The following is a 24,633-nucleotide window of genomic DNA, read 5'->3' as shown; positions in this document are numbered from 1 at the left end:
TGACACAGTGTATTTATGTTTTTGATAGTTATTGATTGAAAAGTTAAGAGATGATAATGGGAATAATATAGGTGCAGTAATTAGATTGATTCCCCCAATTTATGACAGGCAAAAGAGTTTAACTAGCTATATTCTGTATACAGTCTACCAATACAATTTTTCTGCCTCTGTCATCAAAAGTAGATATCAGAAAGGTCTTGAGTTAGTTTGAAACAGACTGCTGACTCCAGCCATACCCAGCTTACCTGAGAAGTCACTTCAGGGGAGAGGAGGAAGATCCTGAACATCACCCCACATTTTCATTCATTATCAGGCCACTAAAGGGAGTGAAGATGCAGTACTTTTCTGACAGCATCACTGAAGGCTTGTTTCACTTGCTTATTCCTTAGAGTGTAAATGAATGGGTTAAGTAAAGGGGCAACTGAGTTATTGAGCACAGCCACACCCTTATTGAAGGCAACTCCTTCTGTTGCTGAAGGCTTTATGTACATGAAGATGCAGCTCCCGTAAGAAAGGGAGATGACAACCATGTGGGAAGAACATGTGGAAAAGGCTTTCTTTCTCTGCTGTGCAGAAGGGATCTTCAGAATGGTCCTGATGATGTGGGTGTACGAGAGAATCACCAGAACCAGGGTGACTATCAAGGTCATGACGGCTAAGACAAATTCAATGAGCCTCAGCAACCTTGTGTCTGAACAAGCGATTTCTATGAGGGGCCCATAGTCACAGTAATAATGATTGAGCACATTGGATGCGCAGAAATCCAGCTGACTGGTCAAGATGATTAAGAATAAGATGATCAGGAAGCCACTCAGCCAAGAGCAGAGGACCAACAGGGAGCAGACCCTGTTGTTCATGATGGTGGTGTAGTGCAGGGGTTTGCAGATGGCCACATAGCGGTCATAGGACATGGCCGTGAGAAGGTAAAACTCAGTGGCTCCAAAGAAGAAAGCAAAGAAGTACTGCGTGAAGCAGCCAGCAAAGCTGATGGTCTTGATTCCCGTAGAGATGCTGAAGAGTATCCGGGGAGTAAACGTGGATGTGAAGGAGATCTCCAGGAAGAAGTTCCTGAGAAAGAAGTACATGGGTGTCTGGAGGTGGGAATCCAGCAGTGTGAGGAGGATGATGGTGAGATTCCCCACAATGCTGAGGATGTACGTGAGCAGGAGAAACAGGAAAACACAGACCTGAAGCTCTGGGGCGTCTGTGAGTCCCAGCAGAATGAATTCGGTCAGAGTCTGATTTTTCATCACCGACTTTTGTGCCTCATAAAGCTGAAAAAGAGAGAAACGGGCGATGATGGTGAGCAAAGCCCAACGCTGCAGTCAAGAGGTCTCAGAGTTCCGTTGAAAATCTGTCTTTAGGGAATCCATCTATTCTGAGTCATCCAGACACAATGGCTGCTGGCTTCAAACTTGCTCTTCACCAAATCTGTGTTAAAATGTATATCCTATGACTTTGCTGCAAGCAGTCCCATGACCAACTGGGCTTTCCTGGGTGCAGCCTTTCAATTTTAATTTTTATGCCTTATTCTTCCTTCAAACATCAGAGGATGTAGTAGCACGTGCCATCTTTCCCTAGCTCACTGTCTCGATGATCCACTCTATTGTTGCCATCACAACACATTCACCACCTGCTTTATTCTGTTTCTTCATTTGCTAACACCCACAGGCAGTGCAGGATTGGTTCTCTCTCTCTCTCTCTCTCTCTCTCTCTCTCTCTCTCTCTCTCTCTCTCTTTAGGTTTTGTGCCTAGGACAGAGCTCAAAAAAGCCTTCAAATACTGAATTCTGTATAGATATATATAGATATAGATATCTGTAATGGGATTGTTATTCCATAATATCAGTATTTTCAGGGAAGGGGTTCCTGGGCCCCCCAGATTTTCTTTTAGTGTTTACTAACTAAGTCTGTTAGAGGAGACTTTGAAGAGGTTTTCTTGTCTAGCTGGAACACTTTCTGCCCATTAGCATTCAGCTTCTGGAGATTTCACTGCTTTGTCTTCCAAATTCATGTTCATATCCAACACAACACAAGCACCCATGGATCATTGTGTGAATATTTTCATTTATCATTGCAATAATTAAATATTGGAAACAATAAAATTACAGGAGTATGCAAAGAACAAAATTACAATTATTTCTATTGTGGAATAATATGGGGAATTTATATTTTATGACTTATATAAGACTATAATATATGCTGGTGCCCTGCTTCCCAACAGTGTGATTTTATCTTTGTGTGAACATTCTAGCATTTGGAAGAATTCCAGTGGCCAGAGATGTTTTTTCTGTGTGAAGGATGGAAGACCTTTCTTTATCCTTCACGTTAAAAATGTTCAAAACAAACCAAAGTGTGGTTTTTAGTATCAAAAGTTGCAGAAAGGGTAGTAGACAGCCCTTAGACCGGATGGACAGGCTCACTTTTTGACAGAGGGAAGGAGCTGAGGGATTTGCCTCTGGACGTTAGGTGGGGTGAGTCAGATGGAGATGTTGGACAGACTGGAATTTGGGACAGTAACTAACACAAAGACAGGTTTTAATACTAACCTGTACCCTGATTGCTCACAAAGCTCAGTTGCAGGCTTGTGGATTCTTGGTGCTGTGAGTCAGAGTGGAGAGGTAGATATGGATGGAACCTGACTCAGTGGATCATTCCTATCTGAATCCTCCCACAGGCCCCCTTTTCTCACAGAGCGCAGATGCGGGCTTCTGTGGAGGTTGTCTAAACGTTTCTAGTTTTCCTCATCTTTAACCAGTCACTTACTGCCCCTTTCATGGGTCCACATAGACTCAACCTGTAATTCCCAAGGAATTACTTGAAGCAACTGGATATAGGAACAGTCAGCTGAAAGCCCTACTGCTTGTATATGGTCTAAAGTGTGGTCTTGGGCCTTTTTCCAACTTTATATAAGGTTCAGGGAAAGACTATTTTGTTTAATTGACTCATCAGAGACCATTGGAGGATAAGTGATTGCCTTGAGACTCAGGTCCAGGAAATGTTAGTTAGTCTCTCTCAAAAAGAGTACTGGGGATTAAATTTAACAGGTAGCTAGGGATGATGCTCCAAACAGACCCGTGAGAAAGCTGCCTCCATGTAGGAGTTGGAATAATAGCCTTGTGGGAACTGAAGCGATAACCATGGCAGGAGGAAGGAAGTGAAGTGTTTACTCAGGGTTCTTTACGGGAACAGAACTGATAGTGTTGTGTGTGCGTGTGTGTGTGTGTGTGTTTGTGTGTGTGTGTACATGATTCATATGCTTACATATACACAAACATAGTTGATTTATTATAATGGCTTAAGGGCTGTGGTTGGACTGGTCCAACAATGCTGTCTCCCAATAGAAAGGTCAAGAATCATGATGCTTAATGTCTACTGGAATCTTAAAGATGTATATTGTTTTTTTACTGTGTTTTTCTTTCATTAAATATATATTCTTTTATCATTTTCTCATACCATAGAATTTTGAATACAGTTTCCCTCTCTCTACTTCTGTCTGTTCCTACCTATCCCCTCTCACATCTGAATTCATCCCCTTTCTATCTCTCATTAGAAAATAACAAGCTTCTAAGATAATAACAACACAATATAAGGAAAAATAAAATATAATAAGATAAAATCCTTATATTGAAGTTGGACAAGACAAGGCAACAGAAAAATAAAAGAACCACAAGAGAAGGCACAAGCATCGGAGACCCACTTGTTCACACATTCAGAAGTCCCCCAATAAAGTGTTAAACTGAAAGGTATAGTTTAAATGTAGGGGACCTGATGCAGACCCATGTAGGTCCTCTGATTGCTACTCCAGTCTTTCTGAGTACATATGACTTTTCTGGGTTGTTTTAGAGGGCTTTGTTCTTCTGACATCCTCCATCCTTTCTGTCTCCCCACTCCTTCTGGTTCCTCTTCCTTGGGATTCTCTCTTAGGGGAGGGATTTGGGGGAAACATCTCATTTAGAGCTGTGACACTCTGAGTCATCTCTCCAGCTCTGAAGTGACATCTTGTTTTAAACTTTATTTTATTAAATAAAAATATTGTCTCTTCACAGAATTAAAAAGCTGCAATATTTGTGTATATAATGTGTATATAAAAGCACATATGGTACTTTTAAAGTATTATTCTGGGCTTACGATGACAAGAATTGGGGAACAAAAATTAATTGTATGTCTCTCCTAAAAGATCAGTATATAGCTTTGTTCTTTTTTATGGATAAATCTTCTTGCTAATCTAGTCAAGGGCATAATTTATTAATGAGCAACCCCCATGAACCTGATTAACATAACACTGTCAGTAGAATATAGTGGATGCTAGATGTTGACACACATGGTCACAATAAAGTTGATATCACACTGTGAGAGTAAAGACATAATATTTCGAGTGCAGCATGTCTGTTATTGTGAGAAACATAGTGGGTATCAGCGTATGATAGTTTCTCTGTTTTGACAGTCACGTCAATCCACTTAATCAATAAATGTTGTATTGTGGCCATACCATTATTTCCAGACACATTTCTTAGAATAATGCCTAGCAACACTGGATAACACTAATGGATTTCCCTTCTGCATGGAAAATACTTGTGATGTCAGTGATTCATGTGACACTTCAGAGTGTCACCCATGCTGTTGCTAACCTTTCACGCTTCTACATTTCAGTGATTGTCTCATTGCCTTGGGAAATTTCCTTCTTTTACATTTTCTATGCTATAGAGCAAAGTGTCAAACAATTTTTCAAATATTCATTAACTTGCGAATGACATACCAGAGGACTCTTGGGCTCGCTCTGTTCTTGGGGGAGATGATGATTAGAGCAGAGTGTGTGTTAGATTTTTGGAGATTTTTAAATATTCACAGTGACATTTTTCCCTGTCTTCAGAACAGGCACTACAGGATCAATTGTGCTAACAAACAATATGTTCCCTGGAGGTCTTGATACTGGAGATTAATAATAACCTTTTGTTGTGATAGTAAAGAACAAAGGTTTAAAAGATGTTTAAAGAAGGCATCCTGGAGAGACATGTGAGGAGGTTTCAAGGGGAGTGTTAAGCATAGGTCATCATCAGGCTGGAGAGAAGAGCCTCAGGGATGAAGTGATGGGGTTGGATGTCATCCTTGTACGGAGTGGCCTGCAAAAGAGATCATTTCTTTACTAGCATGTATCAATTATACAAAGCAATGATCTTCATATGACTTTCCAGACAAGCTTATATTGTAGTACCAGAGGTATTTTTAAATTGTCTTCAAGTCATTTGGAAAGCCACGGATCTTTTTTAGGTAGAGAAAATAGGTATGCAACTTATGAATTGTAGTTCTCTTGAGCAGACCCCTTTAAAGATTTTTCATACATATTATGGTTTTTTGTGTTTATATGGGATTTCTGGGTGCAAAGTGTGTGTCTCTGCATTTGTATGCATTTCTTGCACTTTTTTCTCTGGCTCTTTTACTTCTATTTTTATCCTATTCCATTTGTTTTTGTTTTATCTTATGCTATTATTTTTTAAAAGCCTATTTTCTAATGAGAAAGAGAAACAAAGGGTGGGATTTGTTGTTTTTTTTTAATGAAGAAAAACATTTAATGGAGGTGTTGGCTTACAGTTCAGAGGTTCAGTCTATTATCGTTATGGTGAGGAGCACAAAGGCATGCAAGCAGATATAGAGTTGGCTACATCTTAATCATAAGGCTACAGGAAGTGGACTGTGACCCTGAGAATGTCTTGAATATAGGAGAACTTAAAGCCCAAACTCCACAGTGACACACTTCCTCCAACAAGACCACACCTATTTCAACAAGGCCATACTTCCTAATAGTGTCACTCCCTTTATGGGCATCTTCTTTCAGACCACCCTCCAAAGGGTGGGATTTGGATGGGAAGGGAGGTGGAGAGGTTCTGGAAGGAGAAACTCCAATCAGAGTATATTGTATAAAAAGAATCTATTTTCAATAAAAAAAATTAAGAAAGCATTTTAGATTACAGAGCAATCGAGACAACCATACATATGGTAGAGTCTTATCACATACCACGTGCTCAGTGTCTCCTATTAATAACTCCTTACATCATTCTGATGCCTTTTATAACTAAATCAATTGGTACTGATAGGTTATTGTTAAACAAATTCCACCATTTATTCATATTTTTAGAAACATTTACCTAGTTGCCTTCTGCACTTCATGATCTTACCCAGAGTGATCCTGTTGAATTGCTGTGTATCTTTAGTCTCCTCTTGTCTGTGATGGAGTCTCTAACATTCCTTGCTTTCAACAGTCTTGCTAACTTTGAGGAGCCATGGTCAGATAGTTTGTAGGATGATCCAAAATTGGAATTTGTCTGAAGTTCCGGGGAAGAAGCCCAAAGAGGGACAGTACCATTCTAAATACATTGTACCAGAAAATCTGAAGATCAACTTCTGATCAATTAGTGAACTTTTCAAACTTGTAAGCTAGAAGGTTCTGTAGAGTTTAAGAAAATAGTATTTAAGGATGATAAAGCCCATGCATAAGGGTGAGTAATATTGAGAGATGAGAAGCCAAGAACAATGGCACTAGGTTTCGATCCTAATACCTGAAGTGGCTTTGTGGGAGCCTAGCCTGTTTGGATGCTCACCTTCCTGGTCCTGGATAGAAGTGGGAGGACCTTGGACTTCCCGCAGGGCAGGGAATCTGGACTGCTCTTCATTCTAGAGAGGGAGGGGGAATGGAGTGGGGGGAAGGGGGAGAGGGGTAGGGGAGTAGGGGGAGGGGGCGATGTGTGCGAGGAGGGGGAGGGAAATGGGAAACGGGGAAGAGGCGGAAATTTTTTTTTGCAACAACTAAAAAAAATAAAATATATATATATATAAGAAAAAAATAAAAACAAAACCTATGAGAGAAACTCAAAAAACAAAAAAAAAAGACTTTAGGTTAGTACTCTAACAGCCTTGACAGGAATATGAGACATGGGTGACACAGTTTTCTCTCTCCGTGGATCTTCCATCTAGAAAAAAACTGTTGTTTAAACAACTTTCTTTTTTTTGTTTATTTTTGAGATTATAATATAATTGCATCATTCTCCCTTTGTTTGCTCCCTCTTTCAAATTCATGGCCTCTTTTTTCATTAATTGCTGCTACATGCACACACATACACACACATATATATAGAAATATAAACATATATATTTCTAAATATAATCTTCCCAGTCTGTATAATGGTACTTGTATGTATGTTTTCAGGGGTAATCAGTTCATATTGATAATTGCTTCTTATGCTCTTCTCTGGGGAAGACTGTTCTCCCACTCTCACTACTCCTTAGGGGCCTGTAGCAGGAAAAACCTTGTAGTGGAAGAAACTGGTAATTCTGAGGGGGTAGAGACGGAAGAGTTGAGATCAGGGTGGCATAGACACATATCTTTGGAGATACGTATGGAAAAATTAGCTATTTCCATGTGAAATTCTAATCTTTCTATAAAAGTTAATACCACAAAGTGCTGAACATTTTGGTTGATCAGACTTGGTACAGTTTCAGTAGTGACTGGACTTGATGTAAGAGTGATCTTAGTTGTTCATATTGTGCATCTACCTCTGCCCACGGGTGCTCTGGTTAAAGACAGCACAGTGTGGACTGATTTGCATTTCCTCATATTGAGTGGATGACCAAGAGGAGAATGCCCCATTTTCTAGAACACATGTTTCTGAACCTAATTAATTTCAAACATTTATCCTATCCAAATATACTTGGTTCTTGAATGGTGAACTGGATAGGTTTTAAAAAAAAAAATCTTAAAATTTTTCTTTTCGTGGTTTTAGAGAAGGTTTCTGTGCTCGGGATGGTCTTGAAGTTGTTAACTAGCTCAGCCTTGAACTCTTGACCTTCTTGCTTCTGCTCCCTGAGTGCTGAGATTACAGGTGCCTGGCTATATGATTTTGTGGAATATTCTTAGCTTTCACCATTGTCCGAAGAAAATAAGGAGATTAACTATTATAAATACTGACTGCTGAGGGGCCACACTTCACGTGCAACCATTAACACAGATGCTTAGTAAATATGCAGATCCTACAGATGTGTGTTTATCATAAAGGAAGCCTGAGGATGTTAGTTATATTTTTTGATGTTTTAAAATTTTTAAATATGAAAAGAAATTCTTTGGAGAATAATCCTATTTCCTCTGAATATTTTTGTCGTCTAAAGAAAGGTTATACCTTTAATATGTCTATGGTGTTACTTGGAATATACCTGAGTAATGAGAAGATGTTTGGTAGGAATAAATAATAGCTGTGTGCACACTATGAAGGCACAAAACTTTATTTCCACAATTAGAAAACACATAAACAATGAGAAGACTTTATCACTTTAGAGCATTTTAAAAATTTGATCTGAGTTATTTTCATAGTGATTACTGGTTCTCGTCTCACCTTCACAAACCTCTCCATGATTTTCAGTTTCCCCAGAAAAAAAAATTAAGAATACTAGTATTCCACCACAGAAAATGCTTACATGAGGTACAAGCTTCAGGAATTAAAGACAGGAACATGCCAAGTTGTTTTCTTCATAGACTACTTTGCATGTGATGATGCAGTATTCTGAAAATACCTCTTGCATCCTAAGAGCCTGGAACTTTTGCTGGACCTCAGAACTAGGGTTAACAATAGACCTTGAAGTAGCTTAAGATTTAAGAATGTTATCCTACTGTGTGCTCAAACTGTTTGATTAAACTGCCTTTGAGAGAATAATGTAAGGCCAACCGTACTTGCTTTGGATTTTCTATGCAATTGACTTTTACAACCTAAGCTAATGCATAGCTGCAATTTTAATTTAATTTAATTTAAGGAGAGTCATGTACTCTCCTATGCCCCTGACCCAGATAATACATGTGTATCATTTTCTGAAAACAGCAAACATAAGTTGTAAACAAACTTCCTGAAATCTACCATTAAGGTTGAAAGCAGCCATTTATGGATATTGATTATAAACCATATTACGTGGGTTGGTTGGGATCAGATGGAGCCAGTGACTTAATCCCTTTAAACCTCAGCTAAAGATTTCTGGAAAGTATCCCATTCCTTCCCCATGTGATGTTTCTGTGTTGTTCAATAAATTCAGAGTGAAGCCCTCTGTTGGGACAGACAGACAGACATATAACAGACACACACAGCATATACAGGAACACAGCTCATCTCTCTCTCTCTCTCTCTCTCTCTCTCTCTCTCTCTCAGACAGACAGATAGATAGACAGACAGACAAAGAACCACACAGACACAGAGACACATGCAGAAAGAAACAGACAGCACACCGGCAGACAGACACACACACACATACAGGGACAGACACAGATACTGGTGCAGACACAGATGCGTAGCAACGCAGCTGACAGACGACGATGGAACATACGGGGAGTGTGATGTGCAGAGTTCAGATTTGAACTTGTTCTTGTCTAGAAGGCAAGGGAAAGTGTTTCTATTTCTTCCCTTAATGTGACAGCAATGCATTGTTGGTAACGTCAAGTTAATCACTAATGCACATAATCCTCACACACATCTAAGCAAGTACCTTGATCTTTCATCTTTATTCCCACATATTCAACAACACCCATCTTTGTCGCCAAGATAGTTCAACTAAAGGTCCATCTCAAAGGGGTGCTCAGGTCCCCACTTTGTCCTTCCTTATAAATTTTCAGCAAAACTAACTGAATAGTCTCCTTTCCTTTTGCTTTTAAATGAGGTATTTAGATCGAGAACACCACCTTGCACATTGGGGCTCTTCAGAGGAGCACACCACACAGATACACATGTACTTCTCAGATACTGATAGACTGATAGCACCAGATAAAACATCCCTAAAATGCCTGAGCTAGCAGCTAAAAGATGAGCTAAATTTCAGTTCTTTGATTGTGGCCAGTTTGCCATAGACGAGATGACAGGAGGGAAAGATGTTTGGTCTTTGGGGAAATGAGTAACACAGGTACACTCCAGGCAGTGGTAGGTTTGTCAGCATCCCCTTCACGTGTGTTATGAGACAAACCAGTGAAATATCAACATCTGAAAGCTCTTACCCCTTAGCATTGGGACTTTGATCTTATTGAAACATGGTATAGGTTTTTAAAGAAGAGTCTTTAATGACTCTTGCTGAGTCGAGGGCAAAAGTTAAAGTATTCCCAAGAAATGAGACATGTGTGTTTAGATCCCACCAGAGACACAACTCTTATTTGTATGTCTTTTGCATGGCCTTGGAAATGTATGTAATGTAATCTTTGAATAATACACCAATTGAAGAAACCATTCTAAGTAAAATAAACTTAAAAGAAGGTGAAACAATTTACATGATTTTCATTTTTGGATTATAAGAGAAAACTATCAAAGCAAAATTATCTCGATGAATCTATGTGATGGGAGGAAGACACACACTGTCAAGCCCAGTTACTTAGATTAAATTTAGGTGCGCCTAAGGAACTTTCTTTGTAAGGAAATTTCTTTGTGAGAAATACAATTCGTTTTACGGTGTCTTTGAAAGCTGCTTTGACTTGCTTGTTTCGAAGTGTATAAATGAATGGGTTAAGCAGAGGGGCCACTGATGTTGTGAGCAAAGACACAACCTTATTGATGGCCACCCCTTCCTTTGCTGAAGGCTTGATGTAGATGAAGATGCAGCTGCCGTAGGTGATGGAAACCACAATCATGTGGGAAGAGCAAGTGGAAAAGGCTTTCTTCCTCTGCTGGGCAGAAGGGAACTTTAAAAATGGTCTTGATGATGTATGTGTAGGACAGAACAACACACATTAGAGTAATGATGAGAGTCAGTATGGCCAAAGCCAGGATCATTTTCTCTATAAACACCGTGTCTGAGCAGGTTATCTGCAGAATGGGAGAGGCATCGCAGCCAAAATGATCAATCACATTGGAGTCACAGAACTCCAGCTGGAGGCCTATGCCAAGAGGCGGGAGGATGACCAACAGGCCAGCACACCAACAGGAGAGGACGAGAGCTGCGCAAACTCGGTTGTTCATGATGCTGGTGTAATGCAGGGGTTTGCAGATGGCTGCATAGCGGTCATAGGACATGGCTGCGAGGAGGAAAAACTCTGTTGCTCCAAAGAAGACAACGAAAAACAACTGAGCAGCACAAGCATTGTAAGTAATGGTATTGTCTTCAGAAGCCACCATGTACAGGAACGTGGGGATACATACAGTGGTGAACGAGACCTCTAAGAAAGAGAAGTTTCGGAGAAAAAAGTACATGGGCGTTTTAAGATGAGGACCCAAGAGCATGAGAGTGATAATGGTGAGGTTCCCAGCCACGCTCAACATGTAGGTGAGGAACAAAAACAGAAAAAGGAGAACTTGTAGTTTAGGATCATCTGTCAACCCCAGCAAGATGAATGTTGTTATTGCCGTATGATTTCTCATCCCTGTCTTGTGCCAAGTCATGAGTGTTCGGACCTGAAGGGAGAAGTGTTAGAAGAAGTTGCCAGCGGAACCTGAAGACTCCCCAGCCAGGGAGCCCGCATGCGCACCCTTTCCTCTCTCTTGACAATGTTTGGTAAGACAGCAATACCACTGGTGTCCTGCTTCGTGGCCTCTGTGGAAATATCTGTATTGTTCTTATGTATAAAATTTTCTGACTTTTCTATATTCTCTACATTTCTAAAGATGCCAAATAGAATCCAAACCAAACATAGATCATGTGCATGTACAACATGCAACTTCTCAGCTTCATTGTCTCAAGATATAGATTCTTCCTAAAAGAAGTCTTGACAACGCGTTCTTTAATCCAATTTTTTCTTCATCCCCACCATTCTGTAATACTCTAGATCTCAAACCAAGAAACTTCGGCTAATTAGGATTTTATGTTGATCCTCTTACATTGTTGTCATTAATTTTAACATTATCATTTCACTTCAAGGGGACAACTTTGCTGTTTGAATTTCAGATGAACCCTAAATAGGAGATTCAAAGTGTAAAACACAAGGTTATGCCTCCGGTTTACCATTCCTGTATTTGGCAGTGAGGAATATTTCTTTAGTAAGCTTTTGGACTTTTTCTGTAGAAAGTTTTTTGAGATCTCTGAAGCAGTGTAAGGAAACAAGTTCTAGAATTGGAACATAAAACTGATGTAGTCCTATTGTAATGCTTTAGAGAAAGTGATGGAGGAAGGTCATTGGCTAATAAAGGCACTGCCCTGGCCCATTTTATTGGTTAGAGGATAGGTGGGAGGAGTAAACAGAACAAAATGCTGGGAGGAAGAGGAAGTGAGGTCAGAGACTCCACAGCTCTCTCCGGAGCAGACGCCTCAGCAGAGACGCCATGCCCTGCTCCCTGGCAGACACACGTGATGAAGCTCCGACCCAGGATGGACATAGGCTAGAATCTTCCTGGTAAGCGCACCTTGGGGTGCCACACACAGATGATTAGAAATGGGCTAAATTAATATGTGAGAATTAGCCTAGAAGAGAATGGGCCAAGCAGTGCTTAAAAGAATACAGTGTCTGTGTAATTATTTCGGGGCATAAGCTAGCCGAGCAGGCGGCCGGGGTGCTGGGAACGCAGCCCCGCCACCGCTCTTATTACTACAAGAAAGGGTGGAGCTAGTAGAGTGGTCTGCAGTACTGCCCACATGACAACCCTGCCCTCTTAGTTATTGCTCCTTAGATCATTCTTCCCTCTACCCCATCAACCATTTCCTAATCTTTTTGCTGTTTTCTGGTTTTTTTAACTAGCATCTATCTATGTATCTATCTATCTATGTATCTATCATCTATCTATATACCATCTGTCATCTATCACCTACCTATAGGATATCATCTACCATCTATCCATCTGTCTGTCTGTCTATCTATCTATCTATCTATCTATCTATCTATCACCTACCTATAGGATATCATCTACCATCTATCCATCTGTCTATCTATCTACCTATCTATCTATCAGCTACCTATACAATATCATCTGCCATCTATTCATCTATCTGTTTGCCTACCTACCCTCCTTCCTACCTAATTGCAGCAAACATATAAGAACCTTGAGCTTATTTAAATCAGTCTTTGTAAACAAATTACACAAACACCATACCTTTCTCTTTGGCACTCATCACCGTTCATTTTCTTACTTCCAAGCAGTCCAAGTGTTCCTTTACTCAAACTTATATTTTTCAGGAATGTCACTATGATATGGGTTCGGCCAAGTCTCCCTTTCTTTATGTCAAAACTTAATGTTCATTGAAATTTGTTTTCAGCAACTTTTCTCAGATGTCTACCCTGCAAAAGAAAATATACTAGGCTTTCTTGGACTGTCATCCCCCAAATCATGACACAGAGACTTATTATTAATCATGCGTGCTCAACCTTAGCTTTAGGCTTGTTTCTAGCTAGCTTTTTTCTTTTTAACTTAAATTAATGCATGTCTATTAATCTATGTGCGGCCCTGAAGCTCATTTATTTCATCTATCTATCCTGCTTTCTTGCTTCCTCTGTGTCTGTCGTTCTGGCCCCTGACTGACTGAGTTAGCTGGCTCCCCCTTTCACTCTGCCTGCCCGCCCTGCCTATCCCTCCTCTGCTTAACTATTAGCAACTTTTTGTTATCAGCTTTTTATTAGATCAATCATGTGCCTTAGGCAGGCAAGGTGAAACACAACACATCTTTACACAATTAAGCAAATGCAGCATAAACAAATGCAATACATCTTTAACAACATAGTTAAGCAACTATTCCACAGCACATACATCTTTACATTTAATAGATTAAACAAGTATTCTATTCCACAATAAGAAAATGTGATGAATTATCATAATAACAGTAGTTCATAATAAATAATATGCTATTTTTAGTTTTCTTTGTGTTATTAGTAGGAAATAATTATTCAGTGAACATTTTGGCTAATTCAAGGGCTTACTGATAACTCCTACAGACTTCTATATTAGAGGAGAAAAATTAATTTCTTATATTTTAAAACATCCACCCCAGTTGTACGAAATGTGTGCCTTCACAGTTGAACATCAAAGATATTGTATGTTTCTTATTTTTATTATTGTTCAAATAAATATCCAACATCTATTCACTCATATAAATACTTAACAAGCACCCAGTATTTACAGAACATAACACTGAGAATAGGAGCAAGTTATTCCCAAAAGGATCTTATAGGCTACAACAGTAGCAGATAATATTTCCTTTTGTTTGTGACATAGCAACACAAGACAGCAGCAAAAACCTTTGGATTTAGGGTAACAATGATCCCATGCTCATTGCTTGACACTTGTTCTTAATGACCCTGGTAGCTATTCATAATTTATTCTATTCTTTCAAACTGATTTTCTACTAAAGTTGGCAATCAACACTGTCACCAAAATATGAGTAAGATACAGAGCTCAGTGTTTAGAGGCATGATATTTGAAACAGGGAAACGTGCCCCTCTCCTTAAGGGGTTAACGGAAGAGAGAGTATCTTGCTACCTATTTGCTCAAGGGAGACTGGCAGACTAAACACAGTGCCCTACCATCATCTCTTTTTAATTTTCTTTCTTCTCTCCTTTCCTTCTTCACTTCCTGTCTCCATCTAATTGTAGAATGTTTAAAAACTTTATAACAGCCTTTGGCACCCTCATTCCAGCCCCTTCTTCCTACCAGAACTTCTGTTTTTCTCTTTGCTAGGAGTGGATTATGATGACCACAGAGGTATTTGATGCCTATTAGTTTAACATTGAAAGTGTTTGGCATAGTAATGAGTCAGATTTCAGGATTGTGTTTTAGCACGTGATGCTTGTTTAACTGATGCTGCAGCACGCCACACCTGCCAGCAGAAGAGACGACTGCAACAGGATCCTTCTCAGAACACCCTTTATTGGAGCACTTACACTTGAGGTTTGAAAGAGGCAAGAAGACCCCGTCCCCGTGGAAGCAGAAGAATATATACAGTGCCAGACAAAGCCCTGACGTGTCATCAACCCAATGGCTCAGGCCATAATGGAGCGATAAACGTGCTAAATAATGATTGGCCAGATCGGATGGCCAGATCGAAAGACTCCCCGCGCTGGTGGGGGGGGGGGGGGCTCGCGCGCATGCGCACAAGTTCTCTCAAGTTTGACGTGGAACAGCAAACGGCGCCCAGGCTCCATGCCCACGACATGACAGCGCCATGGTGTGCGCTACATGATGCCACTTCTGACAATGCTGTGAAGAATTGTAGTGGTGGATCCTTTGACCTCACTTTATACACTAGCAAGCACACCCACGGTCTGTGTTAGGCTAGAAAAAAATTTCCTGAGAGATGGAGAGTTATTTATTTTTTGCAGTTTGAATCAAATATATCTTGAAACAATTTTATTCAATAAATAATATTTGTTTCTCCTCTGTAAATGTCTCAATTAACAGTAACAGATATTTCCCAGTGATTTAACTTATGCAAAACTACATTATCAGTTTGGGAGTTCTAGGAATGTTTAAGACCCAGTCTCTTTCCTTCATAGATTCTCTACTTACTGAGTTTTAAAATATATTTAAGATATTTTATCTTATCCACAAACATAAGAATAATTGTTTAGGCTCTAGAAGAGTTTGAATGCTGCCTCTCCCCACAAAAGTGCTAAAATGATTTTAGAACCTGGGGTGGGAGGTACTGGATTATTTCTCACATGGATATTGTTTGAATTCTTTGACAATACTAGTTTTGGGGGTGGTGGTGAGTGTTTTCCCATAGTTTTCATGTTCCTGTTAAGTAGTAACTGTCTTATTAACTGGTCCTTATAGCCAGGAGAAGGAAAGAGCGGCCACCGCAGGAAGATTCCAGCTTCGTGTTCCCCCAGACTAACGGTTTATCAGAAATGATTGCCAATTGCTTTTTTTCCCTTTCTGAAGTATCACCTGTAATGAAGTGAGTTCCAAAATTTAAATCTATTTACTCTCTGCATACATTCTTGAGAATGTAGAAAAAATATATCATAATAATTCATACCTGCTCTTTGATGGCTATTCATCGGTCCTTGAGAGAAGCAAGATTTGTGGAGCAGTAGCTGATGAGGAAGCTTGCGTGTGTTCTGTTCCCGTTATATCTCACCATTTCACCTCAGTCTCCACATAAGCATAAAACTGTCTCTCTCCTGACGCTAAGCTAGACTTCTGTTGCTCCTTCTCTAATGAGATCAATCTTAGTCTCCTTCCTTCCTGCCACATCTAAAGTTACACTAGATTTCCCAGCACTTTCCCTGTTCAAAGAATGAGCAGTCTTAAGGAACAGGAAAATTTCTAGCCTGTCAGAGATTCTCAATGTTCACGGTAGGGCTAGGGGCCGGGGAGGGAGAAGGGTAGCTTCCCTGTAATTTCCTTAGCAGCAGCCTTTGTTTTAACAGTCTTCAGCGATGCAATCTCAGAAGCCACTGACAAGTTGATGGTGGTGTGATCAACACTGTGAAAAATCTTAGAGCAAAGGGACCATGTCCTCTGTGACCCGGGGAGTAGTTTAATGTCATATGAATTCTGTTTTGGTTTCTCCACTGACTACATATTTCTCCTAGGATTATCTTCTTACTATGTAGCTAAGGATGACCTCAAACTTCTGAGTCTGCCTCCATCTCTGAGTGCTTGCGATTGGAGGCAGACTCTGCCATGCCCAGTTTCTATTATATATTATTTATATTTGACACAAATCTAATACGAAATGAAATGTTTACTCTCAAATAAAATAAAGAAAATCATCTTTTATAGATGTAAATATTAAAAACCAGAGAACTGGCCAGTTCGAATGCCTTGCAACTCTGAGGAAGAATGAAAGTTAAGATTCCCTATCCTTGGCAAGCCACATCATGACTTTCCCCCAATACTTAAGAGGTTTATGGTCATTCAGACTTCAAACTTGGTGGTCCCCTCATGCTACCCAGATTGAATTTTCATAATATCCCATCCTTCTTGTATTTTTTTAGATAAACAGCAAAACTACTTTAGATCTTTGAAGTCACAGAGTTTTTCTCTTCAAGACTAAAATTGCTTGGTGTGAGTATGTTTTTCCTACTACACAACAAAGGTGAATAAAGTTTATCTTCTTTAACTGTCTCTCTGCTTCTCATGTTGGTCCTCATGTTAAAGAACAGAGCAGCTGCACTTGCGTGCTCCTGCTGCCCCAAGTTTACTCGGTACTGCTCCTACAGACAGTTTTCACCACATTGCTCCCAGCGTTTGGAAGACACAGATTGAAATGTTTTCTGGAGAAAGGGTTTGGCTGTAAAAAGAAAAGAAAAATGAGATACTTCTTTATTAAGCCAAATTTTAATGGGCTGTGACTGAGGCTGATAATTTTCTGAATCACATTCTTTGTCCGATTTGATCCTAAGTTATTGAATGCTAATTTTATTGATTGTGGTAAAGTGTTCTGATAGAGCACTATCAATCTCCCTTATCGATGACATGGCTGTGTGATTAAGGTCAAGACTAATGGCATCTCTATAATCATTTTAATCATCATATTGTGGAGTCATACACATATCTACTAAAGCTACTCCAGCAGCATTTCCTACTTTCCCCACAAATACTGATGATTTTCTAAATACACCTTATAGAAATCCATCTTTTCCTAGACACTTATTAGCTTTAGTAAGTGTATAAAATACTGTTTCTCTGTGGTATTTCACACACGTGTGCCATTTCACTTTGCTGTGTTTCTTCGTGGTGTTTCACACATATGTGCCCTTGTGTTTTGCTGTGTTTGTTTCTTTTTAAAAAAAATTAAACAAATTATCTTTATTCATTATACGTATCAATCCAAGTTCCCATTCCCTTCTCTCCTACTATTCCCTCCACTTACGCCCCTACAACACCCCCATCAACTCCACAGAGAGGGTAAGGCACATTGCTTTGGGGAAGGTTCAAGGCCTTCCCTACTATATCTAGTATGAGCAAGGTATCCATCCGAAGAGAATAGGTTCCCAAAAGCCAGTACAAGCAGTAGGGATAAGTTCTGGTGCCACTCCAGTGGCCCCTTAGTTTGACCTAGCCATGCAATTGTCAGCCACATTCAGAAGGACAAGTCTGGTCCTATGCTTGTTTCTTCCTTGTCTGGCTGGAGTTGGTGAGCTCCCATTAGCTCAGGTAAACTGTTTCAGTTGGTGAACGCATCACGGTCTTGACTGCATTGTTCATATTCTCACTCCTCCCACTCTTCAACCTGACTTTGGGAGCTCAGTCCAGTGCTCCAATGTGGTTCTCTGCCTCTGTTTCCACCAGTGGCTGGATGAAGGTTCTATGGTGATATTTAAGATACTCCACAGTCTGACTACAGGGCAAGGCCAGTGTAGGGTCTTAGCTGGAGTCATCCTTGTGGATTCCTGGAACTTTCTTTAGAGCCAGGTTTCTTGCTAGCCCCATAATGGCTCCCTCAATCAAGATATCTCTTTCTTTGCTCTCATCTCTGTCCTTCCTCCATCTCGACTATTCTGCTCCCTCAAGTTCTCCTCCCTGGTCCACAGACCAGGAGGCAGGGGTGAGGTCTGGGGGGATGAGCTGATAGTGTAGAGAATGCTGTGGTTTTCCATTTTTTTCCTTTGGAGTTTTCTTATATGATTTTGTTGAAGATCTGGTCCATGCCACAGTCATGGGATTCTTCGTCCTCATCTGTGCCTAAACTTCAAAGATTTTGTCTTTTTTTGGCACCTCACATTTTTTATATGTTCCTTTCCTGTGTTCTTAAAAAAAAACATATTCTTTGCTTATTTGCTATAGATCCTCTTTTGCTTCAAGTTCTCACATTTTGTCTTCTGCTTGACTCATTATATAAGTACAGAGGTGTATAAACATCTACCCTGACTTCTCTAACTGGGATATTGATTTTGTAATCCATCTTCATTTCAGCTTGTGTTAACCACAATGTTTCTATTTCTCCATTGAATTTGGTTTTTAAATAGTGAATTATCTTTATCATTTCATTTGGCTGTGCATTTTTATTTTCTTGGACATCAGTATAATTTTTGATTCAATGATCTGATAGTCTGAGTTAAAAGAAAAAAACCACTTCAGTTATCCTTACAGTATGCATGTATTTAAATATCACTAGTTTAACTCTGATTATTTTTTGGTTATTTGATGTAAAATAGTTGCTAAGGCTTCCATATCTTTTTGGGGGGTGATTTTAGCAGTTTCTTCTTGAGTAATAATCTATATCTTAATTTTCACAAGTAGTTTGCTTTGTTGCTTCTCACTTAAACTTTCATATAAATCTTAACAATAACAGTAATGTATTTTTACATTTTAGCTATACATTTATTCTATGAATTCTTGCTATACAAGAGCAAGGTTTTTATTTTTGTGTTTTATTTTGATTATTTAACACGGATGATATAATGGATGTATATTTAATGAGTCAAGAAGTTTGTTATAGATAGTTATGATAGAAAAATAAAAATCATTACTACTTTTTCTTATAAATATAGTCATTTATTAATAGTTACATACTGAATTAAAATTTTTATTTGCTGTATACTTTTTATTAGCAGTATGTATTCATAGTAAAATATAGCATGTTTCCATGGCTAGAGATGGCTTAGGCCATCAATATCTAATGAAAGCTTGAATCATCAATTTCGGCATTCTAAGGCAAGTTTTTTGATTGAGTCATGGAAGGCCTGTTTGACTTGCTTGTTCCTCAAGGTGTAAATGAAGGGGTTCAGCATGGGAGCAATGGAAGTGGTCAGCACTATCACACCCTTGTTAACAGCCACTGAGTCCTTTGCTGATGGTTTGACGTAGATGAAGATGCAGCTGCCATAAGTGATGGACACCACAATCATGTGGGAAGAGCAAGTAGAAAAGGCCTTTTTCCTCTGCTGGGCAGAAGGGAATCTGATAATGGTCCTGATTATGTATACATAGGAAAGAACCACACAAAAAAGGGTTGTGATGAAGGTCAACACGGCACAGCCTATAACCATCTGCTCAATGACCGATGTGTCTGAGCAAGAGATCTTCAGGAAGGGAGACACATCACAGAGAAAGCTATCAATGACATTAGAATCACAGAACTGCAGATTTTGGCTCAGGCTGAAGGGTGGGAGAATGACGAAAAACCCAGTCACCCAACAGCCGAGAAGGAGCCTTCTGCAGGCGGTGTTGTTCATGATGACGGTGTAGTGCAGGGGTTTACAGATGGCCACATAGCGGTCATAGGACATGGTGGCCAGAAGAAAGAACTCAGTAACTCCGAAAAGGTCAGTGAAAAAGGCTTGGCTGGCACAGGCACCATAGGTAATAGTCTTGTCCCCTGTTGATAGGTTATACAGGTATCTAGGAATACAAGCAGACGTGAACAAGATTTCTAAGAGGGAAAAGTTTTGTAGGAAAAAATACATTGGGGTTTTAAGGTGAGGGTCCATTAATGTAAGTAAGATAATTGCCAAATTGCCAGTTATATTTAGTAGGTAGGCAGAAAGCAGGAAAATCAAAAGCAGACTTTGAATTTGCGGATCCTCTGTTAGTCCCAGGAGAATGAATGTTGTCACCGTATGATTCCTCATAGCTGATTCCTGGGTTTTATCTGGTCTCGTAAAAAAAATCAGATATTCTATCAGAATATATGGAGGCTACAGTTCCACAGTTATTAACCATGAGAAGCAAACTCAAACAAATGGTTCACACAAAATGTCTTCTTTGTCTTGGTAGTTAATATTTCCAATATTCTCTCGAGCTTGTAAGTTCCTGTGTTTTTATAATATTTGAAGTGATATTTCATAGAGATAATTTTAACAGTTACAACATAATAATTCAAGATGCTCTATGTCTCTATTCCATTATTCAAATGTATTTTAAATTTTTTGTCTAATTTCAAACTGGTTCTCATTGATGATATATTCAGCGTTAAGAATTAATTGACTTCTCTGCACTTTTTCTGTTTTGAAGTTGAAATTAAAGTTCACTGAAAGCTTCCTGTCCTGCCTGCATCTTCATCCCTAACCAAGCACAGCTGTATAGCAGATGACTTCTTGTCCTGCCTGCATCTTCATCCCTAACCAAGCACAGCTGTATAGCAGATGACTTCCTGTCCTGCCTGTATCTTCATCCCTAACCAAGCACAGCTGTATAGCAATGACTTCTTGTCCTGCCTGCATCTTCATCCCTAACCAAGCACAGCTGTATAGCAGATGACTTCCTGCCCCACCTGTGTCTTTATCCCTAACAGAACACAGCTGTATAACAGATGACTTGGAGTTCCTATAGAGGCTCTCCAAAATCTACCTCCAATTACAATTTCAAACCACCCTGTATAAAACTGTATATGGTTATTTTAAGCATACTTGGTGTGGTCTGTGTAACTATATGAAACAAGTTTTAGGATTTTTAAGTGGATTGAATTTGTGACTGTTTTATTTTTTTTGCAGTGTTGAGAATAGACCCAGGGTCCTGTGCATACTAGGCAAGCATTCCATCCCTGGGTTGCATCTCAGCCCTTTCCGATAAAATCTGCATGTGATAGTCCATCCATGTGTATCTAGCAGTGATCTTTCTTCAGAAATTCAGGTTACATACAGACACATATGCCCCATATTCAACACACATACATTTTATTCCATAGACTCTGTTCTCTTCTTCTAATGTGCTCCCTCAAATAAAGCTAGGCATTGAGCCTATATGCTATGCCAAGTCTCAAGTAAGAAAGCACATGTTGGAAGCACTGTCTCCACCAATCTCTTCCTCTTTCTGCTGTATCTTTCTTTAAGAGTCATTGTATCGAATACCAATATCCCACCGGTATTCAGCCTAAACACTGCTTATTTCCAGAAATTCTTTTGACTCATTTGACAAAAGCTAGGTATGGTGGATGGCCCATACCTGTAATCCCAGAGATGGGGAGGCGGAAGCACAGGATCCTGAGGCTCACTGACCCACCAGTCTAGGTGAACCAGTGAATGCTGGGTTCCATGACAGACTCTGTTTCAGAAAACATGGTGGAGAGTGTCTAGAGAAGACTGCTACCTAACACCACCCTCTGGGGCTTCACACGCAGATGCATGTGTAAGCATGAGCACCCACACTCATATGCACCAACACCACACACGTAAATTAACAGGTGAACTTTGCAATAATGGATTTGGGTCAATAGCTCATTGGCAGTGTTTTACATTCCTTTATTGCAGCTTAGTTATAATATCCTTAATTTAGACATTTTGGTCAGTTCTTAGGGCTTGTTATTTTTCTTACATACCAGCGAATGAAAAATTTTCATGAAAGACTCTAATGCAACAGAAGCAAGAGTGGATTTAACACACTGACTGATGAAAATATTCCTCTCTGGGCTGGCTAGATGATTCAACTGGTAAAAGTGCCTAGTGTGAGCCCAATGACCTGAGTTTGCTCCCGGGATCACACGGTACCAGGAACTGACTCCTGCAAGTTGTCCTTAGTTACCCACATATACACCACACCACATAAAATAAATACAACTTACTAAAACGTTCATTATTACTAAGATAGGTACAAAGCCAACTCAACTCCCACGTCAAGTTCTCACACTTATTTCACTGTCTCGGAGAAGTGTCTTCAACCAGGATCTCAGTTCCATGGGAACTGGCAGTGTGAACGACAGTAGAGTCACCTGGAGAGTAATCTCAATGGATCACTTTAAGATACAATGGCAGCCCCTCAGGAATCTGTCTCCCTCCTCTGAATCCTTCTCTTGCCAGCTCACAGTCACCAAATACTTCATCAAGGCGCTAAACCCAACCCCGAACAATTTGGGGACATTAGAGTCTAGGAATATACTTACTTTACAGCAATTGTAAGTGACATCTTTCGATGAGAAAACCATTTTTGTTCTGTGCTGTTAGCTTCAGGTTTTGGCAACACATAAGTGACTTCAAAGTGTGGCAGATTTTTCTTTTGAAAAATTCTATTGATTTGAGAATTTTACATTATAGTAAAGGGATCTCAAACAACGTGATACCAAACAAATTCCTCCAGTTTGAGAGTGCAAAAATGATGCCATTGCATGGCTGTGAATTGTACGACCTTGTGATGACCTGTTTAAACAATTGCTATTGCATGGCTGTGCATTGTACGACCTTGCGATGGTCTGTTTACACAATCGCTATGAATAACTGTAAAGACTCCGGTGGTTGTACCCTCACGCTGCTCACAGTTGACTTAATCACAGTTTCTGTTCACTGTGTGACTATAAAAAACTAGCAAAAATACAAAATTGAACATGAAGGTGCAGTTGAGAGGTGGTTTTGTGGTAAATGTTATCAAGCATCTTCACAGGAAGCCCTAGGAATTCATGGATTTTTATCACTACTATAGTGTCTCCTCAGTAGATTCATCAGGTTGATATTTCCTTCACTGTGCTCCTGTATCTTATCATTTCATTTTTCAGAAATGTAATGTTAGGAGCAGTCTCTTTGGTAAGAAAATCTACTGTGTGTAATTCTCAGAGCTGTACTACCAATGCTATAACCTATATATATATATATAACCTATATATATATATAGGTTATATATATATAGGTTATATATATTTAGTATATATATATACTAAAACCTATAATTAAGAACCAGAAGATCTTTTATAACACAGGTGCAGAAGTGAATGAGGCTGGGGAGATAGAGCAGTTGGTAAAGAACTTGCTTACAAACAGGAGAACCTCTATTCTATCCTAAGAACCCATGTTAAAAATATCCTAGGCTTGGTGGTGAATGCTTGCAAACCCAGTGCTGGGGAGGTGAAGGCAGGCAGATTGCTAGACGTGCTGGACGGACAGTCTGGCCTAGTTAGCAAATTATAGACTAGTGAGAGACCCTGTCTTTAAAAAAGGTGAATGGCAAGAATGACAGTCGACATTGTCATCTGGCTTACATACACGCGCGCGTGCACACACACACACACACACACACGTAAATGTTTTTGCATATTAAAATATTTTAAACCTGACATTCATCAGTCTTCAGAGAAGGAGCATGCTTCAGTGTCTTCTTTTACAGGCTGCTAGAACAAAATTTTAAAGTACAGTCAACTATTTTATGTATTTTAAAGCAACTGGAAAGACCAATACTTCCCATTTATCTCATTATATGGATAATTTATGCAGTTGAAAATTTGGTTTATAGAAAAATATTTTAAAATAAAATAACAAGCTAGCTAATATTCTATATCATGCCTATATTTGCTTTCTAAAATATAACTAGATATTATAAATACAGACATATTAGTATTATACACAGAACTTTTTACAATTGACTATGTAACTTGTCATAGGCTATTTACTTTAAAATATCACTTGGATATTTTTGATGTCTATTTGACAACGCCTAGCTTAACCATAACATTCCAGCCAAATGATCCCCTAATAATATCATCTTTTTCTCCCTGTTACCATGTTTACTTCTTCAATCATTCTTCCTATGACAAGTTCATGTTTAAGGACCTCATGCTCATTCTTTCAGAATTCAATTACATCCTAATCTGAAGTATTTTTAATCCTGAGCCAGCATGTGCAATGTCTGAGATTTGCTTACATACGTGAGTAGAAAGAACATTCACTGTAGGTCTCAAGCAGACTATAATGTGAACAGTTTGCATATTTTTTTCAGCTAGTACGGTAATGCATGTCTTTAATCCCAATGCTTGGGAGGTAGAGGCAGGTAAACTTCTCTGAGTTTGAGGCCCACCTGGTCTACACAGTAAATTCCAGAACAGCCAAGGC

At 39.4% G+C, this 24,633-nt stretch overlaps 2 protein-coding genes and 1 pseudogene across 2 annotated transcripts; all 3 read right to left on the bottom strand.

Moving 5' to 3' along the window:
* Window positions 1-317: 317 nt before the first annotated feature.
* Window positions 318-1,250, bottom strand: LOC121463609 (olfactory receptor 6C4-like). The gene has a single exon (XM_041675874.1). The coding sequence runs from the start codon at window positions 1,248-1,250 to the stop codon at window positions 318-320; it is 933 nt and encodes a 310-aa protein (XP_041531808.1).
* A 9,124-nt stretch (window positions 1,251-10,374) lies between these two features.
* LOC121463603 lies at window positions 10,375-11,371 on the bottom strand (annotated as a pseudogene).
* An 8,147-nt stretch (window positions 11,372-19,518) lies between these two features.
* Window positions 19,519-20,454, bottom strand: LOC121462122 (olfactory receptor 6C2-like). The gene has a single exon (XM_041673529.1). It carries the CDS (start codon window positions 20,452-20,454, stop codon window positions 19,519-19,521), a length of 936 nt encoding a protein of 311 aa, XP_041529463.1.
* Between the last annotated feature and the right edge of the window lie 4,179 nt (window positions 20,455-24,633).

The sequence above is a fragment of the Microtus oregoni genome, unplaced genomic scaffold, assembly GCF_018167655.1.
Source record: "Microtus oregoni isolate MIOR12 unplaced genomic scaffold, Mior012 000001F_ref0000356, whole genome shotgun sequence".
Lineage (NCBI taxonomy): Eukaryota > Metazoa > Chordata > Mammalia > Rodentia > Cricetidae > Microtus > Microtus oregoni.
Note: the sequence above shows the minus strand (reverse complement) of the source record. Positions and strands in the feature narration are given on the sequence as shown.

Bases quoted from the DNA above. Each gene is read 5' to 3' on its own strand.
- LOC121462122 (XM_041673529.1), bottom strand. From the start codon at position 20,454: ATGAGGAATCATACGGTGACAACATTCATTCTCCTGGGACTAACAGAG.
- LOC121463609 (XM_041675874.1), bottom strand. From the start codon at position 1,250: ATGAAAAATCAGACTCTGACCGAATTCATTCTGCTGGGACTCACAGAC.